Source organism: Takifugu flavidus, unplaced genomic scaffold (genome assembly GCF_003711565.1).
Source record: "Takifugu flavidus isolate HTHZ2018 unplaced genomic scaffold, ASM371156v2 ctg428, whole genome shotgun sequence".
Lineage (NCBI taxonomy): Eukaryota > Metazoa > Chordata > Actinopteri > Tetraodontiformes > Tetraodontidae > Takifugu > Takifugu flavidus.
The window spans coordinates 10,802-38,171 of record NW_026622047.1 but is presented as its reverse complement, the minus strand read 5'-3'; the positions used below and the strand labels follow the sequence as shown (position 1 = coordinate 38,171).

At 42.2% G+C, this 27,370-nt stretch overlaps 2 protein-coding genes and 1 long non-coding RNA gene across 8 annotated transcripts; 1 reads left to right on the top strand and 2 right to left on the bottom strand.

The window, feature by feature from the left end:
• Positions 1-304: 304 nt before the first annotated feature.
• On the bottom strand, positions 305-7,947 carry LOC130520567 (transforming growth factor-beta receptor-associated protein 1-like). 6 transcript variants are annotated; one of them, XM_057024254.1, is made up of 11 exons: positions 4,439-7,945; positions 4,110-4,291; positions 3,219-3,985; positions 2,900-3,094; positions 2,595-2,749; positions 2,097-2,182; positions 1,669-2,016; positions 1,458-1,515; positions 1,242-1,385; positions 969-1,103; positions 305-885 (listed from the first exon to the last, which is right to left on the bottom strand). In XM_057024254.1, the coding sequence occupies exons 2-11, from the start codon at positions 4,169-4,171 to the stop codon at positions 457-459; spliced, it is 2,379 nt and encodes a 792-aa protein (XP_056880234.1). In that variant the 5' UTR covers positions 4,172-4,291; positions 4,439-7,945; the 3' UTR covers positions 305-456. The 6 variants fall into 6 exon arrangements, 4 of the variants coding, with proteins under 4 accessions (XP_056880234.1, XP_056880235.1, XP_056880238.1 ...); XM_057024255.1 differs by having other exon boundaries at positions 2,097-2,179; positions 4,439-7,944; XM_057024256.1 differs by having other exon boundaries at positions 715-885; positions 974-1,103.
• LOC130520569 (uncharacterized) lies at positions 363-26,362 on the top strand. Its single transcript, XR_008948928.1, has 3 exons — positions 363-503; positions 1,686-1,862; positions 26,225-26,362. It is a non-coding gene; the product is annotated as an uncharacterized LOC130520569 (long non-coding RNA).
• LOC130520568 (4-galactosyl-N-acetylglucosaminide 3-alpha-L-fucosyltransferase 9-like) lies at positions 15,853-25,184 on the bottom strand. Its single transcript, XM_057024259.1, is given in 4 exon segments — positions 15,853-18,284; positions 18,286-18,962; positions 19,791-19,903; positions 24,985-25,184. Coding segments are annotated over 2 exon segments (1,080 nt in total). The 5' UTR covers positions 18,955-18,962; positions 19,791-19,903; positions 24,985-25,184; the 3' UTR covers positions 15,853-17,873.
• Positions 26,363-27,370: the final 1,008 nt, after the last annotated feature.

Here is a 27,370-nt window from a genome sequence, read left to right as displayed (position 1 = left end):
TAAGATCCAGAGCAGTATTTACAAACAGTATTTCTAAGATCCAGCACAGTCTAAGTGCATCATGTTTCCGTGGAGGCTACAAAATTGTGGTTCTGCAAACTCTTTCTGGCAGACATCACACGTCTGCCCTCTGTCCAGTCGGAACTTTGTTTTTGAGGCCTGCATCTGACGAGGAGAGACAAGAAGGGCAACAGGCTTCAGAAAAACAAGGGAAGAAAACATGCAGTGTTCACTGGAACAAAGTCAACACTGCATGTGACACATGCTGTCCGACTCACCCGCATGACATTGTGCCGCATGAGCTCTGCCTCACTCAGCGCCTTCTGCAGCATTGTCATTCGCCTCTGGTGCAAAGTCTCTCTAAAAGATCCAAATAAGAACTTGGAGGCAAGCTGAACAGACCAGGAGTCAGGCAGCAGATGGACGACCTTCGTTGCTGCAAAGACCCCAGGATTGTTACTGAGAAGATCTACAGTGGCGCTGATGAGGTCCTCGGAGCTCAGGTATATTTGGAGCAGGGTGAGAAACAGGGTCTCCCTGAACTGTGAGTCTCTGCTGTTTTAGGGTCATGACCCTGAACAAGCAGATGAAGTGCTTCAGAGTATTTTCCTGCTCTGCCAAGGAGAATGGCTTTCTCCTTGTGCAGGAATGTTGATTTGACATGCTCTGAAACAGGAAAATGAGACATAATTTCAAATTTAGCTGTAATACAGGAACAATTTTAACATCCAGAGTGCCACAGTACAGTACAATGGAAATGTCATAGAATTTAGATTCCCATAAATGCTGCTGCAACTTCTCTCTTGTCTTTAAATGCATTTCCTCCCCCACTTGCAGTATCCGATCAGCATAAGCCAGGGCAAGATAGTTGTGATGTCTCTCCTCCTGAGGGCAGGCATCACATCACAGTAGATTTAATTAAAACAATACATTGTTAGATTTAATGTAGGTTTTCCCACTGCACCCACCTCACTTTTTAAGTTGTGTATTAAGAACTCCAGATACAAAAGCATTGCCAGTGGATACTCCTCTAAAAGAGCCAGGACATCTCCAGATTCCACTTGATCTTCTGGACGACGCCCAGTGAAAATATGCACACCTATCTTTTAAAAAGGGACATTGTAACCATCAAGAAATATCTTATTGCGTTAATAAAGCATTTTTGGTGATGTACAGAACAGCGTTCAGCAGTTGTTTGGGCCAACTCTGCCCCCTTGTGGTAAATGCATGTATTAAAATACCTCCTGGTTTCTTTTTAACGTCCAGTCTGCAAATTTCCACACAACATCTCTGTCTTGCATTTCACTTAGAGTCCAAACTATGTGTTCATATACATCTGTGAATGAGTCATCTTTGTGGATACCATCTGCAAGGTTCACCCAAATCTGTGGGAATGAAACATTTCACAGCGACGTTATTGACTAAACCAGTAAAATGGATATTTTAGGAAATTATACCTGAATTGCGTCCGTTAATTTTCCGTGACTTTGGAAGAGAGAACCTAATGCGTAAAACCTGCGAAAGAGTCCTTTGCTCAGTTGCTCACTCATTTGACACACTCACAAAAAATGCCATAGAAGAAACGCGTTACGCATATTACGACATATTACGACGACTGTTATACGACAAATAAGCAATACATTTCAAGAAAAGTTAATTTATTCTTACCTTTTGTGCTTCTCCAGAACAGGAACACAGAGGTCCAGTTCGCATTTGTTGGGAGACGCAACAAACTGCTGCAGAGATTCAGCGTCTCCCAGTTCCACATACAAACGCAAGAGGGCGCTGTCAACTTCTTTAACGGACGCCAGCACTTGCTGGGTGTCTCTGACAGTTAGGAGAAACTCTTCCAAGAAGTAAAGGTAAGACAGAAAGACACTTCTGTCCTCTTCCCAGCGTGAACGGAGATCTTTGATCTTGTTTTTTTCATGAAGCTGAGAATGAAAGTCTATTCCGATAATTGACTGCATGTCCGGGTACAGTTGGATGATTTCTCTCGGGTCCAGATGACCTTTACTGAACAGTGATGAGGATTAATGTATGCATGACTTTGAACTTAAGTTTTATTGGTTTTTTGTTTCATGTTTTGTACTTACATGAAAAGATCTTTAGCCTCAGAAAAATCCTGTTTATAAAGTTTAGCAAAGCCAGCTAGGCAAGAGATATTCTGCTGCAGCTCCTGCTAGAAGGCAAATCAGTTTAAATTTCAATGGAAGAACAGTTGCTAAGGTTGAAAAATCAGGAAAACACATTCCAAAGTAACACACATTTCTATTATCTATATATTTAATCAAAGTCGACTTTCCCAACCTAAACAATGATGACACTTTACGCAAATACAAAAACTCTGGGTTTGTCACCGCTGGAAGGCTAAATTTAATTTTAAAAGGAAAGAAAAATGGAGGATTACATAAAAAGAAAAAATATTCCTTTTGAAATCTAAATTTGAAAGAGATTTTTTTTGATGAAATGATCTAGTCTACATTCTTGGGATTCAAGAAACTGCATTTAGATGCAATGCAGTAAAATAGATCATTTTAGAGGAACTTTAGATTTAAAATGCAAACATGTCTGCATCCTGTCCGGCATTTCACCTTGCATGAGTCGGGCAAACAATGGGCCTGCACTCCGTCCAGCAACAGTGAGGCCTCCTCGACCTTCCCTTCCTGTACAAGTGCCTGGATTTGCTCTTGGAACGGCACCAGTCGGAGGCTGAACGTCTCTCTCTCTGTGAACACTAACACGCCATCTGAAGCAAGAGTTGTTTGGGCTTTTGAGAGACATTTGGGAGCAAGAATGATTGACTGAATCGGTGCAAACTGACTGGCACAGCTACATCATTTTTTTCCCTTGAAAAAATATGGCAGCTAGGGGAGGACTCTATTGATGCCTGGCTTACCTGATGCAGAGAGCAGACCCTTGGCCCCTTGCAGGTTCACAGTCTGCTTCTGCTGAAGATCCACCATGCTGTAAATGGACAGGAATTGGGGCTGCAGGGTTACTATGTAGGGGAAACACATGGCGGCTGCCAGCACCTCCCGGGGCCACTGAAGGGGAGGACGCTGGCATGTCCCTGTCTTCATCACAAACATGCCTGAGGGATAAGGACGGAGAATTTATATCTTCCAAAAGCAAATACCCCCTGGCTATTTTGATTTGGGAGGCTGATATGAGCTGATTGACGTCAGCTGCTATATATGCACTCTGGCTGCTCTTACCTAAATATTCAGGCCCGTTCAAGAGGAATTCCCCTTGTCCCACGGAGAAGACAATGGCCTGTTGCCTGCTGTGGCTGTGAGGGAAAAGCTCCTCGCTGCTCCCTGTGTGAATATCGCACAGGAGGTATTTGTCGGTAGTGGCGTAACACATGCTACTGCCATCTACCGCAAGGGCTACGGGGTCCTGGAGGACAAGGATCTCCTTCATCACCTCCCAACTGTCCACTCCTACCACGTGGATCTGGATCACCTTTCTGCGACTGGAGGAGGTCACCATCTGCACATGCGGTGTCTGGTCTGGGAGCAACGGGTTCCACACCTCAAACAAAGAGACGTGCTGGATTTTCTTCAGAGCTGGAATGGGTTCTAAGGAAAACATGTTGAGGGCAGCGATGCTACGATCACAGAGAACCAACAGATGGTTGAAAAGGGGGACGGCCCTCAGTTGAGCTACACTGCTGGTAGAACCAAGTTTTCTTGTTCTGCCCTCTCTGACGCTCCACTGGCCAGGATGTTGATCTCCATCACTGCTACGAGGGAAAATGAGATGCTGGACTGATGCATTTTTTGTCCCTATATACAGATTTTGTCCATAGCACTCAAGGCTGTGAATGCTGGCTTTGTCCCTTTCTTTCGGTGCCACTAGTTTTTTAAAAACATGTTTTTGGGTAAATGGTCTAAAAGCCATCAGAGAAATGTCAAGATTTCTGATTTTTGGCACATTTGAAACACTGGTCATGCCAATGACGATCCTTGTAGGACAAGTCCTGTAAATCAGTAACTTGAAATCATTAGTTGTTACGGGTGTGATGTGTGCACAAGCAGAATAAACAAAGGAATGTAATATGCCTTACATGTTACTGTAATCAAAAAACATTCCCAAGTTTTTACCTTGCAGTTGCAGCCAATTGGGAGAGAGCAGCCTTCACAGCAGTTTGCAAACAGGTTGTCATAGCACTTTGTACAGTACTGTGTGTCCTCTTTCATTATGTACTTTTTCCCCAGCAAGGAATCTTTGCAGTAATGACAGTCGAAATGTTCGGCGCTCGACATTTTGCTTCTGACCTGTTCGGCTGAAGATCGAAGGTGAAAAAAATGGACAGAAAGACGAGCAGAAAAGATGAAGGAAAGAAATGTCTGGCAAATTTCCTGGCAATGTCTTCTACTTCTTTTCAGCTGCTGCAGAAAAGAAACCAGAAGTGCATTAAAGCAAACTCTACCTCGTTTGATTCAGGGAAAGGTTGAGGCTTGAACTGGCAGTCCAAGTGGGGATGAGAAGGGGTGAGGCAGGATTAGAGGTATCCACTGGGGGATCTTCTATAAATACTAGTTCCCTTATTAGTGGTACTCTCAAGGGACAAACACACTCAACTACATTATTCTGAACCTTTTAAGGGAGTTATGTTGCAGCAATTGCTCAGGCTTTGAACTGATCTAATTAATACACACAGGTAATATGAAAATACTGAACAGTTTAAGGAATTTTATCAGAAAACACAACTGCATCATTTGACGGTGCTAAAAAAAATCCAAAACTTAAATTTCAGCGGGTTATAATCTCCATACCAGGACTCAGGAACCATTAATGCTGCTTTGGCATCACTTTAAAAGTCCAAAGTTCAGGAACTCATTGGCTGTGGGTCTGTGGATATGCTAAACATCCATGATGAAGGGGGGGCGGGGGTTCAAGGGGTCTTTTTTACCTAATTTGGATAGTATAATGCTATATAACTGTTTCAGAAGCAGATCTAGCCGGAACAATAATGCAACTGTTTTGTTTTTGAAGGAAGGTGCACTATTTAAGATGTGTGTCTAGTACCAGTTACATTAAATCCTAGAATAAAAACAAAACACTTTTGAGTTGAACAGCTGCTTTCTTTAGCTTTAGTGGTACAGCTGTGGTTAACCAACAGTGTCTGTATGTATGCTAACGTATGCTAACTTGGCAAGACTGCAAAAATGTAAACTTAAAAAGAAAAATAAGATTGACAGTTGGTGAATAAACACTTGTATAATGGAACATGTGCTACTATCAATTTTCCAAAGGGTCAGGGGGTGGACATCTTCATATAAATAGACTGCAAAGACCACCAGTTTAATCCCTGACAACCCCCCCAACACACAACTATCACACACTTGTGCAGCTATCATTGATTTATGCCATTTTCAAGCCATTTCTTAGAAGTAAGCACCCTCTTTAATTACCACCCGTTGTAAACCAACTCTGGCATTTTGCTCTTGCAAATAAAATTCATTTTACAGAATTACTGGATTGGTAGCACTGGTGGTGCAAGTAGGTTGATAAATCTTTGTGGAGTGATGTAAGACTCTGCAAAAATAACCACATCCTATCAAGAATTCAGGTGAAGAAAACATCTCCTGGCTCTATTTTCTTTTAAAGTAGGTGGATCCGCAGGATTAGACGGAGTCATCTGCTGCTCCGGATTAAATTACTACTGTATTCTATCTGTGCTCTCTGCTGGTGTGCAGATCAGTGGCTGTAAATCACAAAGCCATGCAGACCTTGGATAAACCCAACTGCAGGACAAGTGTAGTCACTACCCCTCAAAAGCTTAATCTTTGTTGCACTGGAGGCTGCTGCACAGTATGTTATTCTGTCATTCTGTGATTGTGAAGCCAGGCTGGGACTGACCTATATACACGGCAAACAAAATACTCATCCCCCTCCCCTATTATCAGTAGATATTAAAGACAGTGTTCTTATGCTGTCTGATATAATCGGTTTTTGGTGCCGTCCTTATTGCAACCGCTCAGCTTTGTAACTGATAGAGAACAGGTGCTCATCTCCTGGATTACCAACTTCTACACCAGGCTTTGATAACTCTGCAGAACAAAGCACCTGCTGATTTTGCATAGCCTTTTTTGACTTTTTAATCCCCTGTCAAGCTGTGAGCCACTGCCAACACATTTCATATGTCTCACCCTGAAAAATAGGCCTTTATTGCCTGGATGCAGGTGTCCTCTTACCACATTCAAATGCTTTCATGCTTCACAATCAGGTGTCAGTGAACATTTCCCTCTTGTTTTTTTGCTCCTTTGAGATGGTCACATGATGTTGATGGAGACAGACCAACCTGACTGGGTTGCATCTCTCTGAAGTACCAAAGAGCACACCGCCCAGGAGTTGACAGCCTGGTGATGACAGCGTAAGTGGGGTCCATTAGTATGAGATGAGGGGATGGTCTGGTTGTAAATGAGAGCTCTCAGGCAAACCTGGGCTTTTGGGCAAGTCATTGCACTCATCTGTGGCAGGGAGGGCCTGCTTTCAACGCAATGCTCTGGATTGAACAGGATAGCCACACTGGGGATTCCAGGGGAGGGTTATGTGATACAATCTTCCAAATCTACTATCATAGATATGTTACACCCTTTCAGGGAGCTTGTCTAAGCAACCAGGTAATTCTTCTGCTGACTAGGTGCCCGCCCCTCCCTAATTCTCACCAAAATGTGTGGCTAATACAACTTAAACACCTCTCAATGGCCCCCTCCCCCCACCGAGCCAGACATATGAGCTCCTCCGCTAAAGAGGAGAGAGAATTTTTACCCTCCTCAGGAATGATCAAGTCATTAAAATGTTTTCCCCATCCGAGTTTGTGGCAATGGATCGCAACAACAGATCACAGCACATAGTCCATTTCCAGTATGACCTCAATCAAAATTTTGACCTGTGAGTCAATTGTAACACTTGAAAGCAAAGCACACATTTTAAGAGATGTGCTACTGCCTTTATGGGTAACCCTGCTTCATGCCCCTGGAACTGCTCAGTATCTTCTACAACTCATCAATCACTCAGTTCCTGACATGCACTATCACATTTTGCTTGAACTCGACCACCAGACACAACAGGAACAGCCAGCAAAAAACTGTCAGGACCGCAGAGAAAATCCCTCTACCCTCTATTGGTGCAGGACCAGGAAGTGGGCAAGCAACTCTGTTTAGACGCCTCGCATGCTACACAATGTGTTTAAACAGCTTCCTCTGGTTGGTGTTACGGAGTCCTCCATGCAAGAAAATTAAGATCACGCAACAGTTTATTTTCTCAGGAACAAAAGTGTCCCTTGACCTTGAAAAATGTCATTTGTCATTTTTTGGACATCATCAACCGCTAATGTCCTCTGATGCTGAACAAACGGATCCCCAAACCAGTCCCTGTCACTTGAACTCTCACACTAATCCCATATTGACATCAGGGGATTATTTACACCACTGGTCCTGGCAGCACACTCGTTATTCACACATTTCAGCCTGTAACATGGGCAGAGGTAGTCGACTAAGATGTCACCTAAGGGGAAGTTGTGAGTGGAAATACAGCAGAGATCTCAAGACAGGAGTGAGCAGGAACCACTGCATGCTGATTTCAATCAGTTATCAAGGCTGCTGAAGAGCTACATAACCTGCATTAGGCTGCACAGGGGGTGAGTGTCACATTTAAGGGAATCAGAGTTTGTTTTCATTTTGAAGCGGAAAATGATAACTCTTTTTAAATATATTTTGGTTCAAAACCTTTCAACCCATTGAGAATTTATGATTGAAGATTGACAAAAATATATAAATAGATAAAAGTACAACTTACGGCTTTTGCAGTTTCTTCATAAAACACTTTTATGCAGTTAATGATTTCCTTTTTTAACAGTGGCTGTGCTTGATTAACAATAATTTACAAGACAGGAAAAAAAATTGACGGGGAGTATTGTGTTTACCCTTTAAATGATTTACCAGTGTGAGAAGAATTATTGTTGTTATTACTATTATCGTTTCAATGCTATAGTAAGTATAGTAAGTAGATTTAGAATGTTTAATCAAAAAGAATGTATGAGTGTTTGACTCAAGTATTGTAGCTGTTATGTACCCAGCACTGGGAGGTACCATGTTCAAGGACACGAGGAAGTCGTAGAGATAGGAGGAGAAGGAATCATGAGGTCAGATTGACACAAATCTTGTGTGCACCAAATAAAAGAGGAGAGCGAGCAGCAGACGGACGGAGTTGAGAGAGGAAGCTTGAACTGCTCGTCAGCTCTCCCTTGCAAGGCCTCCTGTTGTTTGTGTGGTTGATCTGAGTCTAGTAAACGAACAGCGCGGGTGACCAAACATCACCCTCACAAAAATTGGTCCTTCGAGCCGGATCCCAAGACCTGGAGAGGAGCGCCGTGGGACGACCGAACGCCGAAGTCTGCGCAGCCGGAGTCAAAAAGACGTCCGAAGTGAAAGACCTTTCATCACGAGTTGACGGAAGGCCGGTCTTCGTCCCTCCCAGGGCGACCATCTCCAGTGACGGGAAGAAGGCACTAAAACAACTCAGAGAGAAACCATAGCGACAACGGAGTGAGTATAAGACACGAAAAGCGCTACACAGAAAATACCGCGGTATTGCCTGCCTGGTCATCAGGAGAGAAGCAGAGGCAAGATACACCCGCCTCCTCAGAGGTAGAAGCCTGGTGTATACTCTCCTGATTAAAAAAGAGGGGTTATAAGGCCACGGCGGAGGGACTGAACTAGATATCCTGTAGGGATTGAGGGTTGTTCAGTCGGGAGATCAGGCGTCTCCATTCAAATATATAAAAACTGATAAATAAAGTGCAAACATGGGCAACCAACATTCCACAAAAGGTGCTGAATTCGAAATCCCAGCATCATGTAAACACATGGAAGACAAATATCCAGGTTCATGCTCATATGTTCAGCTGTGGATGACTAAGTTCGATTGGGATGGTAACTTAGACAGGCCAGGCAATATTACAAAATTAAAAGAAGTTACTATACTAACGGTACTGAAACACAGCAAGTCCTCATGTGCGTTAATGGCAAGAAATGGGGCACTGTTAGAGGAGACTGGGTCCCAGTGGATCCAGCCACTCAACAACCATGGCAGCCTGGCAGCCAAGAACTAAATGACAGACTCGACAGACTGTACGAGCGCATGCGAACTACTTTTACCAGACGAGCTGACTACAGCGCCATTACGGCCACGAGACAAAAGACTGACGAAAGTTTTGAAGACTATAGCATGAGAATGAAAGATGTGTTCCGAAAAATAGTGGAATTCCGTATGCGGAAGAACCAGAAGGTCCCTACCAACAGCAGTTAAAGCAAGCTATACATGGGGGATCAAAATCAGAGATAAAAACCTGGGTAGAGAGACAATTAGTTGATTTCGGAACTTGTAACCTAAACCGCTATGAACAACATGCTATGCATGCTGAAAGACAATGCCAAAAAAGTAAGAACCAATCAACAGGCATGTTTTTCAATGCCAACCCTCTCCCAAGCTGAGGCCGCGGACGTGGGCGAGGCCGAGGCGGAAGGGGAGGAGGAGGCAATTCCTGTGAAAAAGATCGGTGTCATTATTGTAAAAATTATGGACACCGGGAACGTGATTGCAAAAAGAAACAACGTGACCAGAGATATAATAGAGGACAGCAGCAAGGTTCTAATCCACCTCAACAATGACTAGAACCGGAAAAAGATGTCACAAAAATTAAAACAAATCAGGGCACAAAATTTGACCAATTTGAAAAAGATGACTTAGAAGATGTTTTAGACTTAGAAACCATCTTCCTGTTTGCTGAACGCAAACCAGAAATACAACTGACCGTGTTAGGCAATTCTTTAACATTTTTAGTAGACACGGGCGCAGGTAAATCAGTAATTAGAGATCCAATAGCCCTGACACCAACTTCTACACAGATTTTTGTGAGATCAGCAAATGGTCTCATAACCAAAGAAAGAATGTCAGTTCCTGTAGATGTTTGTGACCCTGTAAGTGGAATCACACTTAAAGCCCCTTTCGTGATCTCCACCACATGTCCCGTAAATCTATTAGGAAGAGATCTTATCTCTCAGCTTCAGTTGATGATTCGTACCACAGCCGAAGGGATGTGGTCTGTAGATAGAATGATTAATCTGTGGGTAAGAGAAGGAGAGATGTGCAGTAAATTTTGGTCACTTGACATTCCTGAAAAGCAGCCCCCTCCATTTTCTGACCCAATCACTATGTTATATGGTAAAGCTCTGTCATACTTACAGCCTGAAGCCCAGCTCCACAATCAAACTGACCTGCATGTAACCATGCACGTGGAGCGCACTGGTGAGATCTGTAAATCAGACTCACACGGCACATCAAGCTATGCAGAGTTTGCTAAACTCAAAGATCCACAAATGATTGTAATTATGCATCTATATGTGTGTGGTCAGACAGCTGTCTGCACGGCAGGAAGCCTTTCCACCGAAGCAGCAGCGCTATTCAAAGTGTCAGGTTCTGTACCACATGTTTCTATTGCTAAACCGCTTAAGAAAAGATGGCAAGACTTGGGATGTGACGTAAAACACTGGAGCAGCCTGCCCTATAGGCCTAAGGATGAGGTTGATTTTAATGATCAGTTCCAGGTGTGGCGCATTCCCCTTAAAACATGGTTGCTGACACATCCAGCAACGCACCTCACAGACCAGAGTTCATGAGAGGAAAAAAACATCTTCCTCACGCAGGAGGAAGAGGAGAAGCTGAAAGAGCTTCCCCCTGAATTATGGTCAGAAGGATGGAAGGATGCAGATGTAGGTCTTATAAAGGAGCAGAACCTGTAAAAATAATCCCTAAATCAGATTATAGACCATTTCAGAGACAATATCCCCTTAAGACTGATGCACAGGAGGGTATTGTTCCGATATTTAACTCACTGCTTAAAGCAGGAGTCATCAGAGAGTGTCCTGAGTCACCTGTAAATACACCCCTATTTCCAGTAAGGAAGTCACCACCATCTACCGGCTGGCGGATGGTGCAGGACCTGCAAGCTGTAAACGCTGCAGTGGTCCCTAGGTCTCCTTAGTCGCAGATCCATACACTCTGCTGAATGACTTAAACCCTGAACATCAGTGGTACACGGTGATCGATGTATCCAATGCATTTTTCTCTGTACCAGTACATCCAGACAGCCAGTTTTGGTTTGCATTTACGTTTCAAGGACGAAGGTACACCTGGACAAGGTTACCTCAGGGCTACTGTGAGAGTCCCACAATCTTTTCTCAGGTAATGATGTCATCGTTAGCTAAGTTTAAACCTCCGTGTGGAAGTCAAATCCTCGTCTACGTGGATGACATCCTCATGGCGTCAAAAACAGAGGCAGATTGTTGGTCAGACACGCTAGCATTGCTACACTGGCTAGCCGCTCAAGGCCATAGATTAAGCAAAAGCAAACTGCAACTGGTGAAGCAGGAAGTGGTTTATCTGGGCCATGTTTTGACACATAATGGTAAAGCTATTCTCGAGTCGAGGAAAACAGCAGTGCTTGATGCTCCGAAACCAAAAACAAAGAAGCAGATGATGTCATTCTTAGGACTTGTGAATTTTTGCAGATCATGGATCTTAGATTATGCGAAAATAACTGCCCCTTTACAAGCATTGATGTATGATAATCCCTTAGCAATGACTGATGTGTTAACTTGGACCCCTGAAGCTGAAGAAGCATTTACACACACAAAGCAGGCCCTTGTAGGTGCTGGAGTGTTAAAGCTGCCAGACTATCAGAAGCCTTTTGAGCAGGTCGTAGATTGCAAAGGTAATTTTATGACTTCAGTTTTGTTGCAGAAGCACGGAGATAAGAGGCAGCCAGTGGCCTACTACTCCCACAAGCTAGATCCCGTAGTTTGTGCACTCCCACCATGCGTTAAAGCAGTGGTGGCAGCATCTGAGGCAGTAAAAGCCTCCGCAGGAGTGGTGCTATATCATGAGCTAACTTTGCTAGTTCCACATGCAGTGTCAATACTGCTGCTACAAAGTAAGATAGCATTCCTGTCGCCAGCACGTCATCTTTCCTGTATGGCAGTGTTGCTGTCTCAGCCGAATCTGACGATTCGTCGCTGCACAACCTTAAACCCAGCGACGCTGCTACCCACCGCAGAAGAGGGACACCAGCACAACTGCCTGGATGAGGTCTCCACCAAGGTCCTGCCGCAACCAGATCTCAGTGATGTCGCGTTGACTACAGGACAGACACTCTTTGTGGATGGATCATCGAGAAAGGATGACTGTGGACGCACTAGAACTGCCTATGCAGTAGTCACAGCAACTGAGGTGGTGGAGGCGAAATCACTTCCCTCCTCCTATTCTGCTCAAGCTGCAGAACTCGTCGCACTCACACGTGCCTGTGAACTAAGCAAAGGACAAGATGTTACCATTTACACAGATAGTCAATATGCTTTTTCCACGCTGTTTGTGTTTGCTCAACAATGGAATTTAAGAGGGATGAAAACGTCGACCGGCAAACCGGTCATGCATGCAGAACTGTTAAAAAAGTTATTGGCAGCAGTACAGCAGCCACGTAAAATAGCTGTATGTAAATGCACTGCACATACTAACACAGACGCAGTCTCACAAGGCAATGCCTTTGCTGACAGAGCCGCAAAGGCTGCAGCAAATAACAACACACTTCTTGATAATGAGGAATCATTTACCTTAGAACCTGCAGATAATGATATTCTAAAAGAAATGCAACAAAGTGCTCCAGAAAAAGAAAAGGCCATGTGGAAGAAGCGAGGAGCCAAACTGGATGACAAAGGACTATTAACCATAGGAAACAAGCCAATCCTTCCCCGGAATATGCATAAATGGGCAGCATTAGTGAGCCATGGGCCATGCCATGTCTCAACAGGAGGGATGGTACAGATGGTTAATGAACATTATTATACTATAGGATTTCATACATACTCAAAAATTTTTTGTTCACAATGTGCTATTTGTGTAAAACACAGCCCACAGGGAGCCCTTAAGGCCCCTGCAGGCACTACACTATTACCAAATCATCCATTTCACACAGTTTTTCTAGATTTTATTCAGCTAACACCATGTGAAGGTAAACAATATTGTCTAGTAGTGTTAGATGGATTTACTAGGTGGGTAGAAATTTTCCCCACAGCAAAAGCAGATGCACTGACAGTAGCAAAAGTTTTATGTAGAGAAATCATTCCCAGGTTTGGCATCCCGAAGGTCATCTGGAGCGACAATGGAAGCCATTTTGTAAATGAGATAGTGAAAACTGTAGGAGTAACATTGATTTGAAGAATCACTGCGCATACCACCCCCAGAGTGCAGGGTTGGTTGAAAGAGTCAACGGTACTATTAAGAACAGACTGAAGAAGTGTATGGACGAGACAGGAAAGAACTGGATGTTTTGTCTCGACCTGGTGAAATTATGGATGCACATAACACCACACAAGAAAACAGGCATCACACCCTTTGAAGCATTATATGGGCGGCCTTATTGCCTACCATACTTTGCAACAACAAATGAGCTAAAACATGTTGAGGAAACAATAGCAAATTATCTGAAAAAAGTGTTACTTAACCGATGTGTGAATACAGTAAATGTTCTGCCTAGTCCTGTGTCTTCCACAGATTCCACCCCCCAGGAACCCATTCAACCGGGCGACTACGTGTGGGTGAAGAAGTTTGTGCGGAAGAGGTGGAACACGCCTAGATGGGAAGGTCCTTATCAAGTACAGCTGACCACAAAGACTGCAGTTCGAGTGGACGGAAAACTGTCGTGGATACACCTTTCACATTGTAAGAAACAGAAAATTCTTCCAGGTGAAGGCGAGGGAGCAGTGGCGGACTCTCCGTAAACGGCTGACGGCCTGTATAGGTCCAGCAACGGCTGAACCCCGTCGGAACCTGTGAAGAAGAGTTAAAAAGGAAATGAAGTTGTTCTTCCTAATTGTGGTGAGTGCTGTGACGGCAGGGCTCGTGAGTTTTGGTCTTTGGAATTTCCGACAGGAGGGAGGTAATCAGGGACAGAAAGATGCTCTGAGACAGGATGAGAGCTACGCGCGCGCGCTAAACGCACCGTAGTTAGCCACTTAGAACATTCGTGGTTAGAACAAAATCCAGAGTCCTCACACACTTACAGTTTGAATACATGGTGGCGCTATGCTAATTTCACAGCTCGGACACAGAATCATTCTCGTTGTTATGTTTGTTCTATGCTACCAGTTTCTGTGCATACACCGCGAGTAACTGCTGAACCGATGACAGGGAGTGTAGGACAGTGCTTTGTCCACATAGGGCTAAGCCGTGACACGAACTTCACACTCAAGTTGTTGGATGGAACGTGGTTCGCTCGCAGCAACTGCACCCAAGAGCCACTACGGACAATGGCAGGGAAAGCCAATAGATTCAGATTCCCTGTGCTAGGTGCAATAAATCACACATACTGTTATGCACGGAGTGGTGGTAGAGATTTGGGGTCATTACACAAGGATGTCTGTAAAGTTGTTTATACGTCATGCACACTGGGAGTCAGTCGTGATGTGAAGTTTAACACTTCAACTGATCGGTATTATCGGAAAACGTGTCTACAGCAAAATAAAAGTTCCGAACAGTGTGAACAGGAGTGTATTGATGACCCCCGGCACTTATGTGGTTTATATACCTTAGATGAAGCAACACAGAGGTGTCCAGAAGGTTATAACTGTACATGTAACTATCCCACTTTCGCGCCAGGAGACAAAGGCACGCAATTAGTGGATAAGGGATGGTGGGGAAAGAACATATTGAGATTGGAAACAGTTGATTACAGGTTGAAAGTATTTACTAATTTGACAAAAGTTGCTCTCACAGGAGTCAAGGAAGAAATGACAGCGCTAAGACTGATGACCATGCAGAATAGGATGGCCTTAGATCTCATAACGGCCCCCCAGGGAGGAGTGTGTGCAATGGTAGGAGATTACTGTTGTACGTTCATCCCAGAGAATGATGCGGACGGTCACCTGATAGATAGCGCATTGAAAAATTTAACTAAACTACAGAGAGCTATGATTGATGATGGTAGTCCCCCACCAGACTGGCTTACAGGAATGTTGTCAAGGTGGAGGGAACTGTTGTTCAAGATAGGAATGATGATAGGGATAGTGCTGCTAGTATTAGCCATACTAGCTTGCTGTGTAGTACCTCTTGTTCGGGGTTGCATTGGCCGGCTCGTGGGATCAGCTGTTACTAGTACTTTGCTGCAGGTGGAAGAACGATCTCTACTGGACAACGATGAGAGGAATCAGAAGAAGAATGGACAAATGTGATGCACGATGTAAATGAAATGTTTGAGATGTCTAAGCTGTACCCATGTTGAACTCTGAGTGTAAGAAATGTGTTTCTAGGAAAATGACGTAATGCATTTAAATTTCATGAAATGAATGATGTAATACTGACAATGAGAATCTAGACGTATTTAACGATAAACAGGAGGGAAATGTGAGAAGATTTGTTGTTATTACTATTATCATTTCAATGCTATAGTAAGTATAGTAAGTAGATTTAGAATGTTTAATCAAAAGAATGTATGAGTGTTTGACTCAAGTATTGTAGCTGTTATGTACCCAGCACTGGAAGGTACCATGTTCAAGGACACGAGGAAGTCGTAGAGATAGGAGGAGAAGGAATCATGAGGTCAGATTGACACAAATCTTGTGTGCACCAAATAAAAGAGGAGCAGCAGCGGCACGGAGTTGAGAGAGGAAGCTTGAACTGCTCGTCAGCTCTCCCTTGCAAGGCCTCCTGTTGTTTGTGTGGTTGATCTGAGTCTAGTAAACGAACAGCGCGGGTGACCAACATCACCCTCACCCAGATCATTCATTTACTTTCATTCCTTTCTTCATATTTTTATTATCTGACACACGTCTACAGTGGAAACACAACAATTTGGCAAAATACATTGTTTTGGCAAAATACCGATGCACCGATTGATTAATCGATTACTTAAAATGGCAGCAAAATACCAACAAAGCTCTGTCACCCAGACAAAAACTTCCCTTCTTATGACTTCATATCATGATTAAGATTCATAGAGGACAAAGAAGACAGTTCCCGTTTGTTCTGTTTTTTTGGGGTTTTTTTGTTCGTTTTGTCCAAAGAGAAACACACAGTATAAACATCTTTTGCCCACCCCCCCCCCCACCACCCCCGTCACATTGGCCTGTCACCTGTCACATGAAATATGTCTATAAAGTGTAAAATTATGAGTGCCAGTTTAATCAACTACCCTTGAAACGTCAAAGTCTAAACTTTCAAATTAGAAGCAGAATTGTGAGTCACACATTGCCATATACAATAAATCTGCAGGAGGATTGTTGCCCTTTTTTAGAGTATGACCTTAAATGAAAATGTGGAGCACACCTAATTGAAAAGAGACTCAAAATGTTGGATCAAAAGTATTTTGATGTTACTTTTTTCACCCACTTCACCACCAATTGCAGCACTTCTGTCATTTACAGACGTGCTGTGAAATTTCACTAACTGAACAGAAATAATAATAAATACTGTATATGTACTCCCAATAATGCAAACATTGTTGGAGCTCTCTCAGACCCTCAATCTGATGCAAACAAGAGTCAATGTACAGCTTTCCACACTGTAAATCCAAGTTCCTTTTCCATAAGTAAAATTAGAAGTACTTTTATGGTGTCAAAATATTAAATAATTCCTGAATCTGAATGATTTTGGTGAGCTGTGACTTCATAGATTGATGACTCATCTTGCATAAAATTTTGCCCTGTATTTTCTTTTTCCCTATAATTTTCTCTTGATAACAACTGTTCTGATGTTTTGATGGCATTTAAAAGTTATGGAAAATGTATGGATGCTAAATCTTCTCGGTGTTGCAAACCCCACATCCGGGTACAAACAAAACATAGAGATGACACAGTGATCTGCACATGAACAGATCTTAGCTGCTTTGTCCTAGGCTTGCTTATTGAATTTTTGTGCCAACTGGATGAAAAACATGAGCACAGCTCTTTTCCACCACACCGCTGAACAAGATTACATGCAGCAGAGGTTAGACATCATGTGTTGTTTCCTGACATTGCAAAGCCCGAAAACCACAGAACAGACAGTAATAAGTGAAATGGTGTCACGCATTGAGCTCTGGTCTTAAGCAATCCAGTCAAAGGAACTCAGACTTCTTTACGATCTTGCAGGCAAACTCCAATCCAAAACCTTTCTTTAGCTTTAAAATAATTCACACAGTCCCCTTTTTTTACTCTCAAGTGGGATTGTGTACCTTTTATATTGCAGTACAAATTTCCAGTCATATCTTCTGCAAAGACTACTCACAATGATCACCATAATACCATAATCTCACACACAAATGCAAAGACTGTAGAATTAGAATTGTGAATGCCATTGTGGAAAGGAAAAATAACATTTTCATGTTTCTAAAAATAATGCAAACTATGCATGACCAATATTAAATAATCCTTCAGAGTTTAAGAAATAGTGCATAGATGAATACATGTCTGGTACATACAGATGCCCTTTGGACAACTGAGCTCTGAACCTTTTGAATCACTTCTGAACCTCTACTGCAGTCCATTTCATGGAAAGGTGACATTTAAAGAAAAATAATTCTTCCATCACTTATTTTGAAACATCAAATTGTACTGAATTCATACGAATACATTTCCAAAAATCATATCCAAATACATAATACAGGAACCTGATTTGCGCAGTTTTAAAATGTGCCCATACACCTTAAAAATACCATGCACCCAAGAGGTTTGGACAGATCCCTAATGTGACTTCATGTCAATCAAAGTACAAAAATCTGTAATCACTTCCATCAACAGCAAACAATGCATAGCCCTGCACAGCACAGATCAACCCCAGTACCACTTGTTAAGGTCACTGAATACTCTATATTGCTTATGCCTTCTGATGTAATCACAAGCCTTACATGTGGCCTCATGCCATAATTTCAGTCCCTTTGCTTTAAAGCGCCTCCGCCATTGAAAGTATTTAAGGTACATTTCTTCATTTTTATCCAAGAGCAGCAAGTAGTCAGCCAGCTCCTTGGCTGAGGCAAAGTCCTCCACGTGGATGAAGGCATCTCCTTGGATAATATTCTCGTAGTTCTCCCTAGGTGGGCCCAGAACCACTGGCACCGTCCCCACAGCAAGTGGGTTGTACAGTTTTTCAGTAAAGTAGTCTTTGTGGATGGAGTTCTCAAAGGACAGGTAGAACTTGCAGCTGGCAATGATCGGTAAGGTTTTCTTCGTCAGGGAGTTGTTCCCCAAATGCTCGTCCAAATGTGTGGACCTCAACATGCTTGTACAACTCGTTGTAGAATTTAACTCGTGCGTATTCCTGGTTCCAGTTGCTGACAATCCAGCAAACAAGTTTGTTTTTGCTGGGTGGGACAAAGTCCTCCACATTTTCTGTGGCAATAACCGACAAATAAGGCAGTGGAATGTCAGAATCCAGATGGTAATTCATCGTCAGATTGAACAGGCTCTCCATACCCGCATGCCTAGAGGAGTGTGAGGGAGACTCCATGTTAAACCAGACCCATTTCTGGACAGATGGTCGCACGACTGTCGGCATGTTGGACAGGTCACCTGCGATGTCTCTATGATGGAAGACAACGCCATCCGACTTGTTGTAAAGGTTTTTATCTGCTGTAATGTAACAGCCCTCGAAGCCAAAGTAGGCATTGCACACATTCAGTTCGAAGGTTTGCCCGAATGGCCAAAACCAGAGCAGTATGGTGGTCACGTTTTTATCACTGTTGGTAGAAATGTTATTCTTGAGACGCTCTGAGCTGACTCCAGTCTCCATGGGACCCGAAAACCAGCTGGTGGATGGTTTATAATACATGAAGAACAGAGTCACAAAGCACCCCACGATTAAAATGCTAATGAGAAGGGGTCGTATGATTCCGTGAAGTGCTGAGGTTGACATATTCCGTCCTGAAATGGACATAAAGCAAAAAGAAGAAAAGAAAAATCAATCACAAAACAGCAGCCTCATTCCAGAAGATTTCATGTCTTACATGATGTGTTTACAGTGAGTGTAAAACTGAACATGCCTCTCCTCTCCTCTCCTCTCCTCTCCTCTCCTCTCCTCTCCTCTCCTCTCCCCCTCCTTCTCCTTTTCCTCTCCCTCTCCTCTTCTTTCCTCTCCTCTTTCCCCTCCTCCTCCTTCTCCTCTCCTCTACTTCCCCTTCACTCTACACCTCTCCTCTCCTCTACCCCTCTCCTCTCCTACCTATCCTATCCTCTACCTGTCCTCCCTCCTCTCGTCTCTCTTTACCCAGCCGGCCATCAGCAGGAGGGTCCCCCTACATGAGCCTGGTCCTGCTCAAGGTTTCTTCCTGTTAAAGGGGAGTTTTTCCTTGCCACTGTTGCTTGTCTGGGGTCAGGCCCTGGGATTCTGGAAAGCGCCTTGAAACAATTTTGATTGTATAAGACGCTATATAAATAAAGATTGATTGATTGATTGATTGAACATCATGGGGCACTCCAAATATGTGCCATAAGAAAAATACTTGTTTGCCTGTTAATATTAAAAAAATCTACTGTAAATGAAAACGAATAATCTTGGTGAGACACTAAAGGCATAGGAGCCTTTGAGAACGTTAGACTGATGAAAGTTTATTCCGAACAACAAATTAGCATCATATATTAGCTGTGGGACCTATAATTTTACCCATCACATTATTGATGCCTACTGGAGAAATAAGGCCACCACGGCTTTCAAACCATGACAAGAATCTTCTATCAACTTCTCATACAAACCTGACTGATGCGACTGCAAGGTGGAATCCAAACAAGCTCAGAGTTTGCAAGGATTAGGAGGGCGTCTTTTTCCACATTGGCTGGATGATGGTGTCAATCTTTGCAGATCGGCGCTGAGAGAACACACAAATACAAAAACAGAATTAACAGGTGTGTCTGAATGATGATTAAAGGGATAAAGGCAATGGTAGACGAACATCATCTACATGGAGATTCTACGCAACCATAAATACTAAATGCAAAAATTTTAGACAATTAAAGAAAAACAACACGAAGACTAAGAAAATATCACTTTGTCAAAAACATCACAGTTTCCAGCTGATTTTCCTTCTAATTAAGTCTAACAGAATGCAGCCATCTTTAGACTATGGAGTTTATTTATGCCTAAACTCATTTGTTCTCTGGGGTCAACCCACCATATGCACCAATAAAAGCGACAGATCAACATTTGGATTTATGTTTAATCACACAGTAATGATTTGGAATACTTAAACCTAGTCAAAAATTCATTTGGTTGTCATGCCAACCACCTTAACCTAGGAACATTGACATTAAAGGCTTGAAAAACATGCATTTCCTTAAAAAGGCTTGTAATATATATTTTTTAAATATAAGTAGAGCTTTTTATGTAGTTGAATTATGATTTCTATCACTGGCAAACTGTTTGCTTTATAAGAAGACCAAAGAGTGATGCAGTGGTCCAAACTGGGCCACTATTGTGATGAGGTAAATATTAAATCGGACTGCCTTTCAATTTCTTGACAGAAGATGGAAGTGAAACAGTGCATCACACAAACTGGTAAATGCATTGTGATGTATTTAGGACGCAGAGAGAACTCCTTCTATTTGAGTAGTTTGCAGCAAGGCTATGTGTGAAATAGCTTTGGAATATATTTTTTTTAAAAGCAACAAAAACTAATCAGAATATGGTGTCATGAGAGATGCATAAAATCGCTGGCATGGTTATAAACAACTTATTCTAGAGGATTCAATCCACAACTTTTCAAATTTCAATCTATTTACGTGTAGCTCGATGTTAAAGGGCACTCCATCCCAGGTGAGGATGAATCCCTGGCCAGCGAGCGCTGAAGGTCATTTAAAAGAAGACGAGCCACTGTTTAAAATGGTGTCTTTTCTCACAACACTGCGTAAAGTTAACGGGCATTTGCGGTCATACACTGCCTGAAACGCAAATTTGCGCCCCAAATCGCAGAAGATATGAATAATGACACAGCGTGGAGGCTGATAAAATGTCCAGTGGGCTACAAACAATGCGCGATTTCAGGTTTGCATGTTTATTGGCGAAAAGAAAATGTTACATAAATGATGAACGGAACCTACCATGCAGCTAAATTACAAGACATTTTTATGGCAGAAAATTTCTAATTAGCTGTCCGGGATTTGCCGTCGGAATCGTGTAGCAATGGGATGCTGGCAGAAGAGATAGCCATGCTCTCCACTCACCATCACTACGGACGTGAAGCAAAACGCATCTTCCCCCTCATTTCTTCCAGCTGACCATCAGCTTTTTAAAGGCGCCTTGCAACACATGGAAAAGGCGTTCGAGGGTAACAACAATAACGACAACAAGCATCCACGGCATTTGCAAAGGCAGATCCGAATGAGCCCACCTCCATCGTCTCAATCCGCAAACGATGACACCTATGTAGCAAATGCTCCCCCGCTGCTGCACACCGACGCAACGAATGATGTCAGAGAGGAAATATTGGCGGTTATCCCATCAGCCCTTATGTTGAGTCGGTGGCTCGGTTTGCGAGGACGCCATGCATGTTCATGGATGTGATGCGATGTGGAATAATTCTCTGCTGGCTGCCCATGCGCTACCTTGTTTTACCGTCAATGCAGCTGCAGGATGTGGCTTTGGTCCAGTGTGTGCGTGCGTACGTGCGTGCTTGGTACTAATGGTGGGGGTAGTGTAACTTGTGTTAGTAATAATAATAATTTCGACAGAATTTCAATATTTTTCTCAATGGTCCACCCGCAAAAATAAACCCTTTTAAATATATACCGTATTGGCCCGAATATAAGACGGTGTTTTTTTGCGTTGAAATAAGACTGAAAAAGTGGGGGTCGTCTTACATTCGCGGTCTAGACATTATACCCATTCACAACGCTAGATGGCGCCATATATATTTAAAGCGAATGCTGAACTTAACGTCCCAGGCCAAAGCGAACCCCTGTCACGAAGAAGAAAAATAAAAATAGCGGTAGCACGAAGAAGAAAGTAAAAAATAGCGGTAAGAAAGAAAAGAGAAGAAAATAAGAGAAGAGATAACAGAAAATAGAGAAATGTAGCGACAATCGGAGAAAGTGGTCGAAGATATAATCATTTGTTACAGATGTACTGTAATTATTTTCTGTATAAAAATTACATTTGGTGTTCAAAAAGTCTTTTTCAAACTTGAGTCTTGAAAAGAGGGGGTCGTCTCATAATCAGGGTCGTCTTATATTCGGGCCAATACGGTACTCACTTTTAATGTTGATAACACTCAGCAGCTGTAGCCAACAATATTTCATTTACACCGAACATTATGAGTTCATGTGACACCAACTATAACTGTCTTTTTCATTTCCTTAACTCATATGTTTTAGAGAGAAATGCAACTACATGTCTCATGTGGTTGATACCGCAAAGACAAATTAGACAGACGTGGTTACATTTTTACTGAGATCCGTATATCTAAGTGTCTATCTACTGTCGACCGTCTTTTGGATCACATCCCAAGACACTTGAAAGATGGAAGATAAATAATGAAAGATATTTTACCACTGACTGGCAGTACTGTTCTTAGGCAGACCAACAGCTCTTAGGAAAAGGTTATAAAACCTTGTTTCTTTTAACTGCTGCAAAAAAACTTTTCTTCCTAATGTGTTACCAAATTTTAGGCCTATGTCAGCATTCCTCATCTCTACAATACTTGAGAAGTAGCGACTAAGGGGAAGAGCCACAGGTTTCACAGGTTTTGGAGCTCACCACGGCACAGAAAAGGGGGGAAATGTCTGCACTTATGTTAAAACAAAACAAGCAGGTTTCCAATGGAGAAGCCGAGGGACGAATTGTACATGGTTACCAACAATGTGTTTACTTCTACAGCTTGCAGACATGATTCCTCTGAGTAGCAACTAATTACTGAACTACACAGCAGAAATCCTCAGTTGGCCATTGCAGAGGGGTAATTTGACTACTGCATGTGCTGTGGCTTTTTCTTTTGCATTATAGATCGAAACCTGCAAGGCCACAAGCATGATTCTTTCTTTCTGTCCCAACAGCTCTTTAAAGGTGCTGTTGACTCATTTTGAAGGTGGGATCAGGTAGATCAGGGAAAACTGATCTACAGGCTGGTGCTGAGAGTAGAATGGAGAGAAGTAACAGACACCAAAGCGAGTAAAGCGTATATATAATCAGCACTCAAATTTCTTGAGTCATGGATAATTACTACACATTCTGATGATTTCAGACAATCCACCAAGTCTTTAATGATTGAAATAAATATCTCTACCTTTTTATATTTGTAAATTTTTGCATATTTGTGTAAAGGGAGCTTTGGAAACGCAGTTAAATATTTAAATTCACATGAGTTTTTCCTCTTAAAAGCATTTCCTGTTTATGAGTTCTTGTGTTAAAAAGAAAAACAATCCAACTGAGTGACCAACTAAACATGATGTATACTTTTTGCTATTTGTGCAAACTCCAGCTCAGAGAGCAGATGATATCTTCAAAGTTGTTGGACAGGTTTTCTGTTATGTTGGGGATAAGGTTAGGCCAAACATAACACTGCTGTTTGTTTCACTATTGTGATAAAATTGTGAGGGCTGATGTCAATGTCTCTTTCATGACCATGTAATTTAGACTTTGGAAGCCCACCCTGATACTAATACCAAAGGCTGCATTTAAGGCTTTGTAAAAGGTGCTGTTTGAACAGGTGCATAATGCAGCTTTTCAATGCAGAAGGTCCACTTTGCAATGCAGTGATTGTAGGAAAAAAAAGGTATGCCACATCCGTCCATCCATTCATCCATCCATCCGACCGTCCCTCCACCGATCCATCCATCCATCCATCCATCCATCCATCCATCCATCCATCCATCCATCCATCTTCCCTTTGCTTGTCAGCCCAATCTGGCACACCTGTTTGGATCCCAGATTTTTAAACCCCTGCCTGGCACTCAAGCATTGACAAATTGTTTGTGTGTTCAGTATGATTCTTCAGATTAGGTTTTTGGTTCCTACTCCCATCCTGGTAATTTGTTTGTTCTCCTGACCAAGGCTTGGCCTGCTCCCTGTCTCTTAATGTTTGCCTGAGTTCGTCTTATCCTGGGTCAAAGTCTTATGAGGATGTCCTGTAGTTTTTAGACAAGGGTGAAGGCAAGGTATACACCTGGATGAGTCTCCAGTTTATTGTGGGGTCCTGATACTAAATTGTCCCTTAAACAATTTTACTGCCTGGCATGGGTGGCCATTCTTGTGTGGAATAGGAAGGACACCCACAACATGCAGGATGTTGCTGTCTTGGCAAACTGTCACACTGTAGCCACCCTGCAGTGATGTTTGTGAGGTCTGATGTATGTGTATGGAACAGGCACGCTTCTGTGTGGCAGAGTGCACAGTATAGAAAGTCGTAAGTTGGTGATTGTTTTTTTTAGCCTAGTTATGGACAAGAATAACTTTTATGGTTCTTCAATAAAATCTTTCTATTAACGAGTCATCTTTTGGTCAGGTTGGTCATCACAATATCCTTTTTCCCTGAGTGCATGAATCTCAAGAAGCTAATGGATTGTTTTTCTGTTACTCCTCTTATAACTCTTTTGGTTCAAAAAACGCTTTGCCACCACCAGATTCCACCATTTTCTACAATACAGAATCAAACTAATAAAAGACTTCTCTTTTTTTCAGGCACTAAAACAGTTATTATTACTTCGTATTATTGTCTTCCTGACATGACTTCAAAATGGTTGCTGCTCCACCACGTCAGTTGATTTTTGCGGTTAAACCAAAATGGGAGAGAGGATTTTTTTTTTTTTTTAAAGAAATTCTATTACTTTAAAAATAGATATTCACTCAACCAAAGTAGGGTTAGGGTAAGTTGGAGGGAGATATTACCAAGTTTCATGAAAATTAACAAATTTCCCACACACACACACACACACTTTACATTTATTTAAAATCACTAACCTATTAGAGCTGCCAGGTACACGTCCAGAAACAAGAAAAGTCCGGGTAAAGTTCAATTACAAATATCATCTTCTTTATAAAACACAAAAGCAAATACTTGGGAGTTCGAGTCAGCCGGAATATCAAAAGTGCTGTGTTTAACGAAGGAGAAAAGCTTTGGGCGGGGTTCTAGAACAGGTAGGTACAGGTGATGTCATTTCAATACATGGCGGAGAGCAGGTAAATAGGGGGAAGTGCAGCATCGCTTCTTTCAGACGCCTCGTATGTGAAGTACATATAAGTCAGTTTATCTCAAGTCAGACAGATGTCTTGGTGTAACGGGGAGAGTTGAGAGTAATATATAACAAATGACGAAGAGTTTTTTTAAATGTTTATATCGTTATTTTCAACCAATCACTAAGTACACTTTATTACGGGACTTTTCAGAATAGTACCAACTGTCCCTCTCTCCCCAGCCATCAGTGCCGCCCTAGTGGCTTCCTGGAGCTTTTTCAAAAATATGAAAATGGAAAAAGGTGGTGTGACTTTACATATATATATATATATTTTTTTTTTTTTTTAAAATATAATTTCTGTAGAGGAAAAACATGACAAACAATCTTAAAGTCCAATGCTGTAAAAATGTGTAAAATAAATATCTAATTTCAACATCTCATTATAATGGAAGTTATCTAAAGCACCATGAACGCAGCACCATCGTGCAGCAGAGCGGTCACGTGGTGCCTCATTCTCTCCAGGATGAGCTGCAGGGAAAATAAACATTTAATCATGAATGCTCATTATGTATTTGTAGCCTACTTATCATTTTAAAGTAGGCTAATATAGACACTTACAGCATGTGTTGCCTTCACAACAAGGCTTAAATAAGGCCGATTCGGTGGACCCCCACCTGGGTCTGGGGCGGATTGCTGGGCTTCTCAAACTCTCTCCTCCAGGATGCAGGAAGGGGGAAAGTTGGGGTCCAGGGTTCTGGGTTGTGCGTTGCTTGGTTTTTCCTGCAGCAACCACCTCAAGATTTACTTTATTCATCCCCGTAGGGAAATGGAATAAATAAAACTATTTTAGAAATAAACCCCAGTTCAATGTATATCAAACCAGTTGAGGCTAAAATATTATAGATTGTTAAGAAATGCCCAAATAAATGATAGAGTGATGATGATGACACTGATGCCAAATTGTTATTATTTTTTATTATTATTTCCCCCTTGCCTTGTCCTGACCAGCAGTTTTGCTTTGTCAGGATGCGGTTTTTGAAGACACGCAAGCACCCAGAGATACAGGCAGGCCAAGAGCACATGCCCCTGCCACCAGCACCCACACCCAACCATGACGGCCCACCCTAGCCATCCTCCACATGCTCACCCCAAGGGATGACCCAGGCCACCCCATGACTGCAGCCAGAGTATTTGACATTTTTCTAATTGATTCTTAGAGACTGCTGACATTCTCTTTAAAGTTTAAAGAGAATAATAATAATTGTTCATATTAGTTTAAAGTTTAAACTAATATGATCTAAGAGGAGACTCCTGAACTGGGTAATAGCCAGCTTTTTCTTGATTTCCAGTTCATAAGGATAGATTTCTAATAAGAAATCAATTTCAGATTTTTGCATCCATATCAGTGATACTTGGGTCACAAAGGGCACACACAGTGAGGGAGAAGCCGTTAGCGGCCGTAGGAACCAGTCTGAAAGGTCACCACATATCTCATGCCAGAACATATTTACAAGTGGGCAGTTCCACATAACTCTCATCGTTGCAGTGCAGAATCCCTCAGACCCGTTTTGAGCATTCTTTGTCCTGGGTCTTTGTAGAACTTTATATTATATGAGTTGAAGATTTGGATTTTTTTGTCATTTAAAATGTATTTATGTACACTTTTGTCCAAAAGTCTTGGTCTGGCCTGATTGATTGATCTATTTTTCATTTCAAGGATGGAAAAGAGAAAGCTATATCTAGGCTGGGTAGGAAGTGATTTACTTTTGACAGTATTTTTGGATCCAATAAAATTATTGAAGGAAGTTGTAGGTTAAGTGAGTTTATTCCTAAACGTTCAATTAATTATAGACTTTATCTACTGATTCTCCAAAGCATGTTTGTATTGAAAATCTGTCCTTTATGCCTTGAAATGGGATATGCATATCTTGCATAACATGTTCAATATGAATATTTCCATCAGATTTTAGAAGTGACGAATTTTAGCATTTGTTAAACGGGACGTCAGGATTGTTCCACATCGGTGTAAATTTGCATGGAATACATAAGGGTCTTGTTACAGTATTTCTGGGACTTCCCTGTATCCTGTTAGAGTGGTTTTATTTTAATGCCTATACTCTATTCTGTTGGCGAGACAATAATGATGCACATTTGCTCATTCTAAACCTCCC

What these genes read in the sequence shown, in the direction of transcription:
- LOC130520567 (XM_057024254.1), bottom strand. Translation starts at nt 4,171, where the DNA reads ATGACAACCTGTTTGCAAACTGCTGTGAAGGCTGCTCTCTCCCAATTG. An exon ending in CAATTGGCTGCAACTGCAAG is followed by an intron (nt 3,986 to 4,109) that starts GTAAAAACTTGG and finishes ACTGATTTACAG; the next exon opens with GACTTGTCCTACAAGGATCG. An exon ending in AATTAACGGACGCAATTCAG is followed by an intron (nt 1,386 to 1,457) that starts GTATAATTTCCT and finishes TCATTCCCACAG; the next exon opens with ATTTGGGTGAACCTTGCAGA.